This window comes from Callorhinchus milii, unplaced genomic scaffold (genome assembly GCF_018977255.1).
Source record: "Callorhinchus milii isolate IMCB2004 unplaced genomic scaffold, IMCB_Cmil_1.0 Scaffold12, whole genome shotgun sequence".
NCBI classification, from domain to species: Eukaryota; Metazoa; Chordata; class Chondrichthyes; order Chimaeriformes; family Callorhinchidae; genus Callorhinchus; species Callorhinchus milii.
The window spans coordinates 16,157,613-16,170,084 of NW_024704753.1; the positions used below are offsets into that span (position 1 = coordinate 16,157,613).

Genomic DNA, 12,472 nt, shown 5'->3' on the forward strand with positions numbered 1-12,472 from the left:
TTGGAGATTGAATAAAGGAACAGATGCTTGTGTGTCCTGTTGCCTCTCTGAATGATGTGAATGAGTGAGAGATTGGTGTGTGTATGTATGTTTGTGTGTGATGGGGGGGGTTGGGGTTTGGTGTGGGAAAGGAGAAAGAGTTTGAGGCCATGCCCTGCATTGAGACTTGCTGCCCAGCCTGCATTTATGCTAATGGTAGCAGATGGGCTGAGCTGGGCAGTCCAGGACATCCCACTGAGGGGGTGGAGGTCATGGACCTGTCAGCTCGATGGGTCATTGCAATGATCAGAAGCTGTTCAGTGCCTCTGGAGTGGGGGCATCTGGTGCTGGGGCAGCCCAGAGCCTCTCTCTCTCTCTCTCTCTCTTTGCTGGGGCTCCTTCCTCCTGATGCTGTGAGTACTGAATCCCAGTCGCTGTGTTTTGCTCTAGAATCATGTTTCGTCAGCAGCAGGTTTAGAAAACGCTGTGTCAAGTCACCAATTGAAGGCCTCTCCCTCCCTTGCACCTCGTGTCTTTTTAGTCTGCATTTGCAAACTCTCCCCTCCTTCCCTACCTGCTTAAGAAAAGAATTGGCTTCTGCAAGGCACGACAAGCTCGAGTTACCAAGTCAGCCGAAGGCTTTTTTTAGAGCCGGAAAAAAAGGCTGACTTTAAAGGCATTTCATGCTCCTCCGTTTTGAGGCAAGGGAGCATCTTGGCTGGGATTGTGTCAGCGTCGACGACGACGATGATAATAATAATGATAATAATAATCCTTGCGTTTGATATAGCGCCTTATGATGTCTTCGAGACGTTTCAAAGCGCTTCACAGAATACAGAATTTTGCGAGCAAAACCTATCAGCCAATCGCGCACAGCAGCGGCCCCACAAACAGTCACGGATTGAGTGACCAATTTATTATTTTTTTGAAGGGATTATTACCCCCTAGAAAAGTGACACGCCATCCGACTAACAACCGGGTTTCCTTGCTGCTGGGTAAACAGAGGCGTGCGGAGTAAGGAAACCTGCCCAACACTTCGCCCCGCCAGGGATTTGAACCCAGGTCTCTCGTCTGCGATGTTCTGTAAGCCCGAGTTTGAAGAAGAAGTATTTGGTGACATGCCCCTCTTTTGCAGCTGAACCTGTTGAACTGCCTGTGTTCTGATTGACGTGGCGGAACTTATTGTTAAATGTTTGATGTTATATACTGGGCGTTTGGCTGAATCTCGCACAGCCTGTAAGGAGGGAGTGTTGGTTCTCCTGCCCTTCGGAGAGGGAAATGTGACCTTTTTTTTTTCAGATTCTGAAAGGTATAATTTAAGACGTTGAGATTTCTGCAGGAGAGGGCCGGGCGAGCGAGGGGAGAAAGTAACTCGACGGGTTGGAAGGGAAGTGCGTGATAGGGAGAAGGGAAGAGGCAACAGTGGGGGAGACGGGAAGCAGGGAGTGGAGGGTGGGGGGGGGGGAAGAGGGGGTGGGTGGGGTTGTGTGTGTGTGTGTGGGTGGGTGGGGTTGTGGGTGTGGGTGTTAGTGTGTCAGACGGGGGAGTTGCAGAGGGAGTGGAAGCCGGAAGGGGAGCATTGCAGTTTTTAGAGTCTATTCAACCTGAAAAAGGAAAGACAACACTGTACCACTGGAAGGATCCACATGCTGCCACCTTAGTCGTGTTACACGTCAACGTGTTTTCGTGTTCCAAACACACTGTCCCAGTCTCTCTTCCTGCCTCACTGCGTAGAAATGAAAACTCACTGTTCATCTCCCACTCGATTCCCTCCCAGATCTCAGCATTGTAGAATTCCTTTCTTCCCTCAGGCTTCACTTCCGCCTACAATCTACAGCTTTTAATACCCAAACCTAGTGTCAACAATACAGTTTACATTTATGTACTGTAGCTCCTTTCATGTCGAGAGGACGTTTCAAAGCACTTCACCATGCCAACTGGACAACTACGACTACTACTACTAATAATAATCCTTGCATTTGATATAGTGCCTTATCACATCATTGAGACGTCTCAAAGCGCTTTACTGGATATACTGTAAAGTGGATTGGCTGTGTATTTTGTTGGGTGAAATGTGGCAGCCAGTTGCGCACAGCAGTCTCCCACAACTTATCCCACGACATTGATTGTTCGCTCGTCCCCTTTGACGTGTATCATTGGTTGGTCCTGTACTGTGCAATGTCCCTTTACTCGGTTTCTTAAGGGAAAAAAACAGTTCCAAGTCAGCCGCGGGGCGAGTCCCGAAGTCTGCTTTGGGCAGCGCGACCTGACAGTTTACTGTCACGAGAGAGGAAAGTAAGCGAGAATTCTCCGAGACAAATCCAGAATCTCAGACAAAGAAAGCGGCAGCTGGAGGGAGGGAGCAGTGGCTCCTGTACTCCAGCCCCATGCTGTCGGGGGTCTTGTAGGCCATCATTAAAAGCCGAACCACATAAAAGTCCTGTCACTGAGTGTCAGACTCATCCCACCATCCACTGCACCCATGCTCTGCCCCCCCCCCCCGCTCTTGACTACACTTAGCATCAAAGGGACCCGGTAGCCACTCGATACAATCTGGTGACTCCACTGGTGAAGCCCACAACGTACACTTGTAATTATTGTAGACTTGCATTAGTATTCCCCTGTTTTGTTGCAATTCCTCGCCCCCCCCCCCTTTGTTTTGCATCATTAACGCCTCTTTAACCCATCATCCCCTGTCCTCGAAACCATTTTCTCCTTTGTCTTCCTTGCCCTGCCTCGCCGCCCCCCACCCCTCCATCTCTGTTAGCCCTTAAAAGCCTCTCCCTCCCAATCTGCCCCAGTTCTGACGAAACTTTGAAACACTTTCCTCTCTCCATAGATGCTGCCTGACCTGCTGAGTGTTCCCGGTGTTCCTTCTGTTTTCGTTTCAGATTTCCAGCATCTGCAGGACTTTGGGTTTTGTTTACACTTGTGCGGTGTTGGAGACGTTTTGCAACGCGTCTTGTTGTGCTGAGGTTTAAAGGCCTTTCCCGCTGGACGTTAAACCGTGTCAGATTTCGGCACTGTTAAGCGCTCTCGAGACCCTACACTGCGCGGAGGAAGCTATATAAGTGCAAGTTGTTGTTGTTGTTGTTGACCTTCTGCTCGGAATCTTTGGTCGAGGCGTCTTCTTAAAGAGAAACGGCCTTTAAAGGTGAGTACAATCATTTGGCAAAATCTGCTTTGCTTCCAGAGCGCAGGGGCGCTTGGGTCACTTATGTGAGTGTGATGCCAGACTCATGTGGAACGCAACACACACAGTGCCTTTATCTGGAGCGGTCAAGCATTTTCCAAGCAGTGCTCCCTGTGTCCCTCAAGAGCTTTGCAGTAGGTGTGGTGGCTGTAGCGTTGATGGTGGTCTTCTCTCTTTTTCTCTCTCTCTCTCTATTTGAAGTTGTCAGCCTGACTCAATTGATGTCCTTCCCCTGCTTCTTGGGCAGAAGATTGTGGGTTCAGCTGAAGAGCAAACGTCTGGGATTCAGCTGGCGAGGAGGACCATCGTAACATCACTTCCTGTAGGCCTTTGACCCTCTCCATGATGACTGATTTCCTTTGGTGTTCAGAGTCTCCCCACATTTTCTAGCACCATTTGAAATCGGTTGTGTTGAGGGGTCTTTCGTCCGGGACGCAAAAAGAATCCGGGAAACAGCGGCTCCGAGATGTCGTGCGTCCGGCGTGAAGGGCGCTATATAAGTGCAAGTTGTTGTTGTTGTCGTCGTCGCGGAAGATGAAAGGCTAAAGGCAAAATACTGCAGATGCAGGAAATTTGAAATAAAACCAGAAGTGGCCGGGGACACGCAGCAGGTCAGGCAGCATCTATGGAGAGAGGAAAATGAGTTAATGTTTCAAGTCGATGACCTTTCATCAGAACTCTGGTTCTGTCGAAAGACTAAGGAAAGGCAGATTCAATTCCTGGTCATGTGGAGTAACGTGTGTAGAGTGGAGGAGAAAGCTTCTGGGTTTCGTTGAGTTCAACTGATCTCAGCTGAGGTAGTGATCATCACAGTTGTCCACTATCACCGGTCTCTGTATTGGACCAGATAAGGGAATAGAGTCACTCAACAATGAGTCAAGGGAGAAGGAGAGGAAACAGGTGCAGGAATAAAAATAGATATAGTGGAAGCTCAATAATTTAAGGGTCGGATAACACACTCGGAAGTTTTAGCATTTGTCTTGACGTTGACTGTTTTCTGTTGTGTGAAGAAGAAGTACTATTTTGAGGTTAAACCTTCCATTTTTGCTTTGCTTCGCATTTAAAATACAATGTCTTAAAATTTTTGAAGCTTAAGATAGACGTATTTAATAATCTCTATAAGTTGATCATGTTTGTTTAGCATTCGGAGTTCAAAGTTTATGCTTTTGTTTGAAAAGGAGCTGGTGTGATTGTTGATATATTTCCGTTCTCCTGACGTGGAGATGGCAGAGTGGGTCCCTGGTGTTTTATTGTTGGACCTGAGTGTTTACGCATACATTCCCAGCAGTCGGGCAAGTTTCCTTACTCCAACCGTCGCTGTTTATCTAGCAGTTTAAGTGGGAATCCAGTTGTTAGTTGAGTGTCGGATCGCTTTTCCAGGGGGGTAATAATTCCTTTTTAAAAAAAATTAGTCACTCAATCCTGTTTGTGGGACGTTGCTGTGTGCAATTGGCTTCCTCGTTTCACCCGCAAAGTATACAGTCAATTCAGTTTACAGTGAATCCTACGAAGCGCGTTGAGACATCTCGAAGAGGTGATAAGGCAAGGATTATGATTATTATTTTACTTGTAACATGCAGAATAAGCTGGGAAGGAACAAAGCCAGGGTTAGCTGAAACTTGTCATAACCAAGGGACGGGCTACTGGGAGGACATTCCATGAGACGAAGCAGACATAAAACGTCTAAACTTGGTGCAGTTCCAATCAATCCTGATTGTGCAGCGCTCAATCTTGGCCAACCCACACGGTGGAACGACCGAGAGGAGATTTATAGTTCCCTCCTCCACTTAATTAATTATTACTCAGGGTTGCGGTTGCAAGATGGCATAGTCGGCATGGTGACGGGCAGGGGGAGGGAGTCTCGACTACAAAACCGAGTCAGTCACACGTTTGGGACAAGGCTACGGGCTACAAGAGGAGGCTGGGCTCCACAGGTATGTAACCTGGATCTGATCGGCACAGAGTGTTCTGCGCTTGATTCATTGACATTGACCTCGTAATTTTCAGCGATAGCATTTGGATGTTATCATTCTCAAATGTGGCCAAATTACTACCTCCTGATTTTCTTAATTTATCGACGCATTGTCTGTTCGGAACAGTGGGGGGTGTGTTAATGGTTCCTCACGTGAGAGATTTTCAGTTCCGAGCGTTTGGTCTGTGAGTTGATACTCTTTCTTCTCTCAGTTTGATTACTGCCACCTTAAGGGTTAATTCGCAGTCTATGAACTGTGGGATGCTCTCATGTACCAGGTTCGATCCCTGATCCGTGCTGAACTCAGCCACTAGGGTGGCTCGAGTGTTCCTTGATTGAATCTTCATTGAATCAGAGAATTGGACTTCACAGAAGAAGCGCTTTGAGACGTCCTTCCGACGTGATAAAGGGCTAAACCAAATGCGAGTAATTATTATTTTGCTCACCCTGCCATTCCCCCATCGCAGCAGCAAGCTCCCTTTTAAAAAATAATAATAATCCTTGCGTTGGATATAGCGCTTTATCCTATCTTCGAGACGTCTCAAAGCGCTTCACAGAATATACTGTAAAGTGATTTGACTGTATATTTTGTAGGCAAAAATGAGTCCAGTGTCCCTTCCTGGCAACCTGTTCCAGTCGTTAATTACTCTTCGAATAAGGAAAAACTTCCAGGTGTCTGTCCTGATATTGCAACTCATGTCCTGTTGTTTCTATCGCCTTGGTGGATCTCTGTGAGTGATTTATGATGTGGCTCAGGACTGTGTGAATGCTAGCCTTTGGCTTGGGTGGTTCTCAAACCTGCGGAATGCATTCCTCTTTGTGTCTCGATTAAAGATAAACTTCTGAACCCAGCCTTGTGATTTATTGCGCCGTGCTTTTGATTAATCCTGTCTAGAGATCATTAAGCGGCAGTCTGTAAGGAGCAGATCTTCAAAGTATCAACATGGCAACAAGACACCCTGTGAAAAGTTTCCCTAGCTTAATAATAATAATAATAATCCTTGCATTTGATATAGCGCTTTATCCTATCTTCGAGACGTCTCAAAGCGCTTCACAGAACGCACCGTAAAGTGAATTGACTGTATATTTGTGGGCGAAAGCGGCAGCCAATTGCGCACAGCAATGTCCCACAAACAGTCGTAGATTGAAAATGACCAATTTATAATTATTTTTGGAGGGATTATTAATTAGGCTCTGTGTGGAGTAAGGAAACTTGCCCAAGGTTTTGCCCTCTGCCTGGAATTGAACTCGGGTCTCTCGCTTGCAAAGCGAGTGCTCTAACCACTGAGCTACAGAACTTCGCTTATGTTCAGTCACTCCAACCAGGGCAGTCACTTTGTGTTGTAAGTTTCAGGTGTGGCACCTTAGTCAGTGGCTAAAAATTCAGAATCCTACAGGACAGTGTTCGAGAAGCCAGGGATATGGGGGTACAGATACAGAGATTGTTGAAAGTGGGATTGCAGGCAGAGAGGGCTGCTGAAAGGGCAGCCGGGATTTTGGGGGGGGGTTTATTTATAGAGGGAGGGAATTTTGAGCGGAAAATCTCGCTGCAACAGGAGATAGTGTTGGCACGAGTTGTGTGGGACGGTGAATTGTTCACCTGGAAGAAAATACAGAGCCGGAAGAAACCACAGTGGAAAATTCTTACGTTTTATCTTTATTAAAGTTTTTCTGAAACGTTGATTAAAGTTTATCAAAGCTGTTTCTTTTTAAGAGCTGAAAAAAAATGCTGTCCGGGTTTAGAACATAATGGTGTTGCCTATAAAGACTAGGTGGAATTTTGGCGTCTCTAGGCCCCTGTTTCCACGTAGTCCGACGCGGAGGCCAGCCTGGATGTGGAGAGACAGTGAGGCTCGTCTGAGGAGCAGCAGATGGTTGTTGGAGGCTGGAAGCCTGGGGTCTCACCAGAGGCCAGTGGGAGAGGAGAGTGACTGGGATCAAGAGCTCGACGATGAACCAGAATACAAGAAGCAGCTGTTCAGGTAAGATCTAGCGAGCTATAGAGAGATGTACAGCACAGTAGGAGGTCGTTCAACCCATTATTTTGTATCGGTGTTCCATCCATCCTCATCTCAATTCCCTGCTCTTTTCCAAAATCCTACAATCACCTTCATCTGCACTTCTTTATCCAATCCTGTTTTAAAATACCCGATCCAGAACTCCACAGCCTTCGTCCAGCTTTTAAGGCCACTGAATTTGTCCTCTAAGATGATAATAATAATTCTTGCATTTGACATAGCACCTTATCACATCTTATCACATCAAAGCGCTTCACAGAATACACTGTAAAGTGAATTGACTGTATATTTTCCCTGAGAGCGAAATGCTGCAGCCAATTGCGCACAGCGGTGTCCCACAAACAGTCGTGGATTGAGTGACCAAATTATTATTATGTTGATCCGTGTTCCTCCACTCCATTGAGAATTCTGCCACCCAGGGTATGATTTCCGCTCCTTAACCTTCCTCCCAAAAGTCGTCTGGTTCACTCAGTAACGTGATTTATAATTATTTGGGGGGTGGGTGGGTAAATTGCCAACCTGGAATCATGTTTTGTGGTGTCTACCTTTTCTCTCTCGTTCTCAAAGGCTCTTCGGCCCTCGGATGGCAAACTACTTCTTCCAACCACTGCAGGCAAATCCCCACCTTAGCCTGTGGGTGTCGAAGTTACTGGAATGGATGGGAGGTGAGTGGGACCACTTCGCAGCATTTTTTTGTTTGTAGAACTTTTAATTAACACATTTGTATCATAAAGACTCACTGGGAGAGTGTATGCGAACTACGAGGAAGAGCTACACCTCTGCTCACCCCCTTCTCTCAGCTAACTCAGGCTTGCTACACCTATCTCTTGAACTCCCTTCCTCTACCCCTCTGTCTTGCCCCCTCGCTCTCTGTCTTCAAGTCTCCCCTTGAAATCTAGCTCTTCACTGTGCCTATGTAACCTCCCCGTTTCCCCTCCTCTGCTCAGTGGCTGACTCTGCCTTGACCCCTCTCTTGCCTCCTTCAAGACCCGTCTCAAGACCCTCCTCTTTGACCACGCCTTCGGTCACCCTCCTACCTCTACTCTCCCCGCCCTCCATCCCTCCTGACCCCAACCACCAGCTCGGGTGTGGATCCCTGATTGTCCAGCACCTTAGGATGTCCTCATGACGTGAAAAGTGCCATCCAAATGTAATTTGTTGCTGTTGTTGACTTCCGTCACTCTAAAGCACTCTGAGACATTATCCTACGTGAAGGGTGCTGTATAAATGAAGGTGGTGATATTTCCTGCAGGACTGAACTCAAACACCATCTGCATCTAGAGCAGAGTTCATGAGAGTCGACCAGCATTCTAATGGGATTTCTTATTAAGGAATTTCTCAAATTGGATCCCAAGTAGGTGACGTGACTCTGAGTCCTCTGTATATTGCACCTCCAGATGGCGTAGGGGCTGAAGAACTGTGGAGAATCATTCGAGAAGATTCCAAAAGCCACCTGTTGCAGATCCACTCACCTGATCTCCAGGTAACGTGAGGTCTAACTTGTGCTGTTTGCTAAGTCTGTTACTTCTCCTTTACAATGGGAAAATACTATCAATGAACGGATGGATTTATTGACACGACTGTGCGACACTGCTGTGCGCAATTGGCTGCCGCATTTCGCCCATAAAATCCACAGTCAATTCACCTTACAGTATATTCCGTGAAGCAGTTTGAGATGCCTCAACGACGTGATAAGGGGCTATATCAAATGCAAGGATTGTTATTGTTGTTCAACTCAGAGAAAATGTCAAATAAGACGAACAATAAGATGAGCAAATTCACCGTCTCGTTGAATTTTGCCCAATGTTCCCTGCTGGAGTTATCTTTCTATAGGCACCTCCTGATATTTTTGTCTAAGTGCTTCGATGTGTGAGCCTGGTCAATGAATACATCTTTTTGGAGAATGTGTGGCACCAGTAGCGGTGTACCCCAACACAAGTCAGCACCTTTCTAACACCAATCCTTGTGTTTGATATATATTATGTGTACAATATATTTGAGTTTGTTTTTGGTCACAAACTCTCAAAGTGCTTTACAGTTAATTTAGTGAAATTAGAACCAAGTAGCTTGACTTGCCTTGAGTATCAAAACATGGGGAAAATAGTAATTTCACTCTTCATACAACCGCTGTGTCTGATGCTAGGCGTGTGCTTTGGGGAACTGGAGTGGGACGAAAGCCTCGGATCCATTGAGGTCACAGCGGCGCAGAGTGAATGCAATGTACACCATCTCGCAGCTGAACCGGGCCAAAACCACCCTGATCCTTAGCAAGAACCTGCTGCCCGATCTGAACGACAGCCAGGGGCAAGTGGGGCCCATGAGATTCCTTACCCGCCGGAGTGGAGCTGGGAAAGCGAGCGGTCCAGAGGTATTGACAAGAATATTATGGGAATAAGTTTACTAAATAAATCACCAGGAAATCACTCTTCAATCTTCTCTACAGCTGTCCTCCTAAGCCATCAGTTATTCAACGAACATCTGCCTTCAGCGTGTGGAGGGTCCTCTGTCCTATAGAGGACAGATTATGTACCTTGGCACAATCACAAGTTGCCCAAGGGGCATGAGCAGGTCTGATCTGATCCCTCATCACAGCATCGGTCCCTTTTGTTTTGTCAGCCGGGTGTCGTAACATACGCCGAAACTCATGACCAAACCAAACTGAGAATTCCACATCTGCTCGCTGCCGAACGGTAACACAAGGTGCGCAGTCATTTTACAACACGGATCGTTCTCAAATGAAACAGATCCTGGCTAAGTGAAAGCCTTCATATTTTTTGTTAGAGGGAACGTTTTAAAGCAGTAGTGGCCACCCTTTTTTAGTCGGCCAACCAAATACATTTGTCCTTAATTGAATATTTCTTGATTGATGGGCGCGCAATAGTTATTGCCACTCAGTAGCTACTGGAAACAAAATATTGAATTTAACACACATTTACTGAGGATAGTGTGAATGTTCGGCGATCACTTCTTGACTGGGTCCCATGGGTTAGTCACCAGTGTTTTAGAGACGTGCTCTCAGTGATGGTATTCCTCTTTTTCTAGGTATTTAAAGAGGGCCCAAATGTGGGAAAGTGACTTTCCAACAGTCTCTACACCCAATGGGCAACGTGGCCAGGAACAATCAATCCAGGTATAAAAAGGGAAAGGCTTCTGGCACATCTGTGTCAAAGGGAATTTTGGGCGGGTGAGAATTTGCCAGGATTCCCACGCCTGACCACTATCCAGTAGGTACTGCTGGAAAGTGTGTGTGGGTATGGGTGTGTGTGTGTGTGTATTTGGATTCACTTGGGGACAGGATTGGACTTGCATCTGCAAACATTCAGTTAAGGCTGTCAAATAAAGAATGGCCACCTGGACAGGTGAGGTACTGGAGGCTGCTTGAATCTTAGCCCCAACATGTAAGCTCACCAGGTGAGGACAGCATCATGCTTAGCTCCCCTCCATACACACACGTGCACAGACACAGTCAAGTAACCTGCAACCATCATTGCCTCCACTTACTATCTTGATTGATGTATTTCAAACAACAACCACCACCACAAAATTACATTTGTTTAGCGCCTTTCACATTGGGAGGACATTCCAAGGCGCTGGACAGTCAATGTTTCGTACCCGATTGGATAGGGTGCAGGGCAGGGGGGGAAAAGGGTGATCGAAAGCATGGTTGAAGAGGAGGGTCTTGAGATGGGTCTGGGAGGGGGCGAGGCAGAGGGACTGCGCGATGGAGTTCCAGAGGGTGGGGACAGAGTGGCAGAAGGCCTGCCCATCAATGGTGGGGCGGGCAAGGTGGAGAACGTGAAGCAGGCCAGAACCCGCTGAGCAGAGGGACTGAGCAGGTTGGTAGGGGTTTCGGAGGCCTCAGAGGTAGGGAAGATGCAAGGTCATGGACGGCTTTTAAGGTGAGGACCAGGATTTTGAAATGTATCCCCTGTGTGATGGGAAGCCAGTGGAGTCAGGCGAGGATGGGATGGTAGATTTCTTGGGCAAAGCAACCCCCAAGGGATTATAAACCAGAATAAAACAACAGCACGTTCAGGAGAAAATTGGGGAATGTGCTGTGCAGAAAGAAGATAAACTCCCTTCTCATTTCAATTGCTGCCGTGAGATCTTTAACATCCCACCTGAACAGGCGGCTGGGACCTCAGTTGGATTCAGAGCACCAATTGCAACCATGTTTTTCTATTTCTAGGGTCAAGCTGGATCTGAATCGTACCTTCCGCAGTTGTACACATGGAATGGCGGCGAGGGACATCAGACATGCCTTGCCACGTGAATAGATTTCCCCAATTTTTTTCAATTTTTTTTTACTGAAATAAAGATTTATTTTACTTTTGGATTTGAATTTGAAGTGAGTTTTGGGTTACAAGGTCATCAGGTCTTACGTGAACAGCGACGGGAAATGACGTTAGAGCCGTTGCTCCACATCTGCGGCAAGTGACATCCGCGGTGACCTTACCACCCAGAAGTCATCCATTTGTCGATGTTTAAGGACGGAAATTCGGAGAAAATTGGTTTAAAAAAAACAACAGTTGCCTGTTCAGAGTCAGAAGTGGACGAGCCCACCATCTAATCTGTAGCCAACCGAGTCGTTAGGCTGGGTGGGCAGTGTTCCTAGTGAGCCCTGGCAACGTGGCTGACACGTGCAGGTCAGGGTATTGAGGGATATGAGGCAAGGGTGGGTAACTGGACTTTAAGTAAAGATCAGCCACGATCTTATAAAATTGGCGGAACAGGCTCGAGGGGCTTATTAGCCAACCCCTGTTTCTATACAGAAATGTGTGACACATCAACATTATCGCTCATTAAAATCTCCACACTATTTCCCTTCCGACTCCTAAGCGATTATCTTTTTAATGATTCTCACTGAACTTCGGTTCCCAAAGTGCTGCTGTGGTGTATTTGTCTCCATCAAGTAGGAGGTTTAAGTGCGATGCTTCACCCGAGGGGCCACGCTTCAGATGTGAGCCTTGACAGTGAGAACTGGGGATAATCCAATTTATCATAATCAATCCCTTGATAATCAATTGTTCCTCGGCCTTTAAAAAACAAACAACAATCGGAAGGGATTTTAATATTGGCCTCATCTTTGGTGGGTGTAGACCAATTCTCGAGAGATTATTTTACCAAAAATGGGACAGTTGAGAGAGATGACCCAGTTGATAATCTAGTCGCAGCAGACTGACTGATGCTCCTTGCTCTGTGTACTCTTCTCTTCTTCCTTGGCAATTGCGTACACACACACACACAGGCTTTCCAGCAGGGAGTGGGATACCTGACTGATACGCTGAAGCTAGTGCTCAGCCAACTCAT

At 46.8% G+C, this 12,472-nt stretch overlaps 1 protein-coding gene across 4 annotated transcripts; it reads left to right on the top strand.

The window, feature by feature from the left end:
* The first annotated feature begins 321 nt into the window (after positions 1-321).
* Positions 322-11,441, top strand: LOC103176692. Of its 4 annotated transcripts, none has more exons than XM_042339665.1 (8): positions 327-392; positions 2,871-3,133; positions 6,938-7,126; positions 7,730-7,827; positions 8,560-8,645; positions 9,306-9,530; positions 10,205-10,292; positions 11,352-11,441. In XM_042339665.1, the coding sequence occupies exons 3-7, from the start codon at positions 6,978-6,980 to the stop codon at positions 10,235-10,237; spliced, it is 591 nt and encodes a 196-aa protein (XP_042195599.1). In that variant the 5' UTR covers positions 327-392; positions 2,871-3,133; positions 6,938-6,977; the 3' UTR covers positions 10,238-10,292; positions 11,352-11,441. The 4 variants fall into 4 exon arrangements, with proteins under 4 accessions (XP_042195597.1, XP_042195599.1, XP_042195598.1 ...); XM_042339664.1 differs by having other exon boundaries at positions 328-392; positions 6,912-7,126; XM_042339663.1 differs by lacking the exon at positions 2,871-3,133 and having other exon boundaries at positions 322-392.
* The last annotated feature ends 1,031 nt before the right edge of the window (positions 11,442-12,472 follow it).

What these genes read in the sequence shown, in the direction of transcription:
- LOC103176692 (XM_042339662.1), top strand. Translation starts at nt 5,008, where the DNA reads ATGGTGACGGGCAGGGGGAGGGAGTCTCGACTACAAAACCGAGTCAGT. An exon ending in GTTACTGGAATGGATGGGAG is followed by an intron (nt 7,828 to 8,559) that starts GTGAGTGGGACC and finishes TTGCACCTCCAG; the next exon opens with ATGGCGTAGGGGCTGAAGAA. An exon ending in GGAAAGCGAGCGGTCCAGAG is followed by an intron (nt 9,531 to 10,204) that starts GTATTGACAAGA and finishes CTCTTTTTCTAG; the next exon opens with GTATTTAAAGAGGGCCCAAA.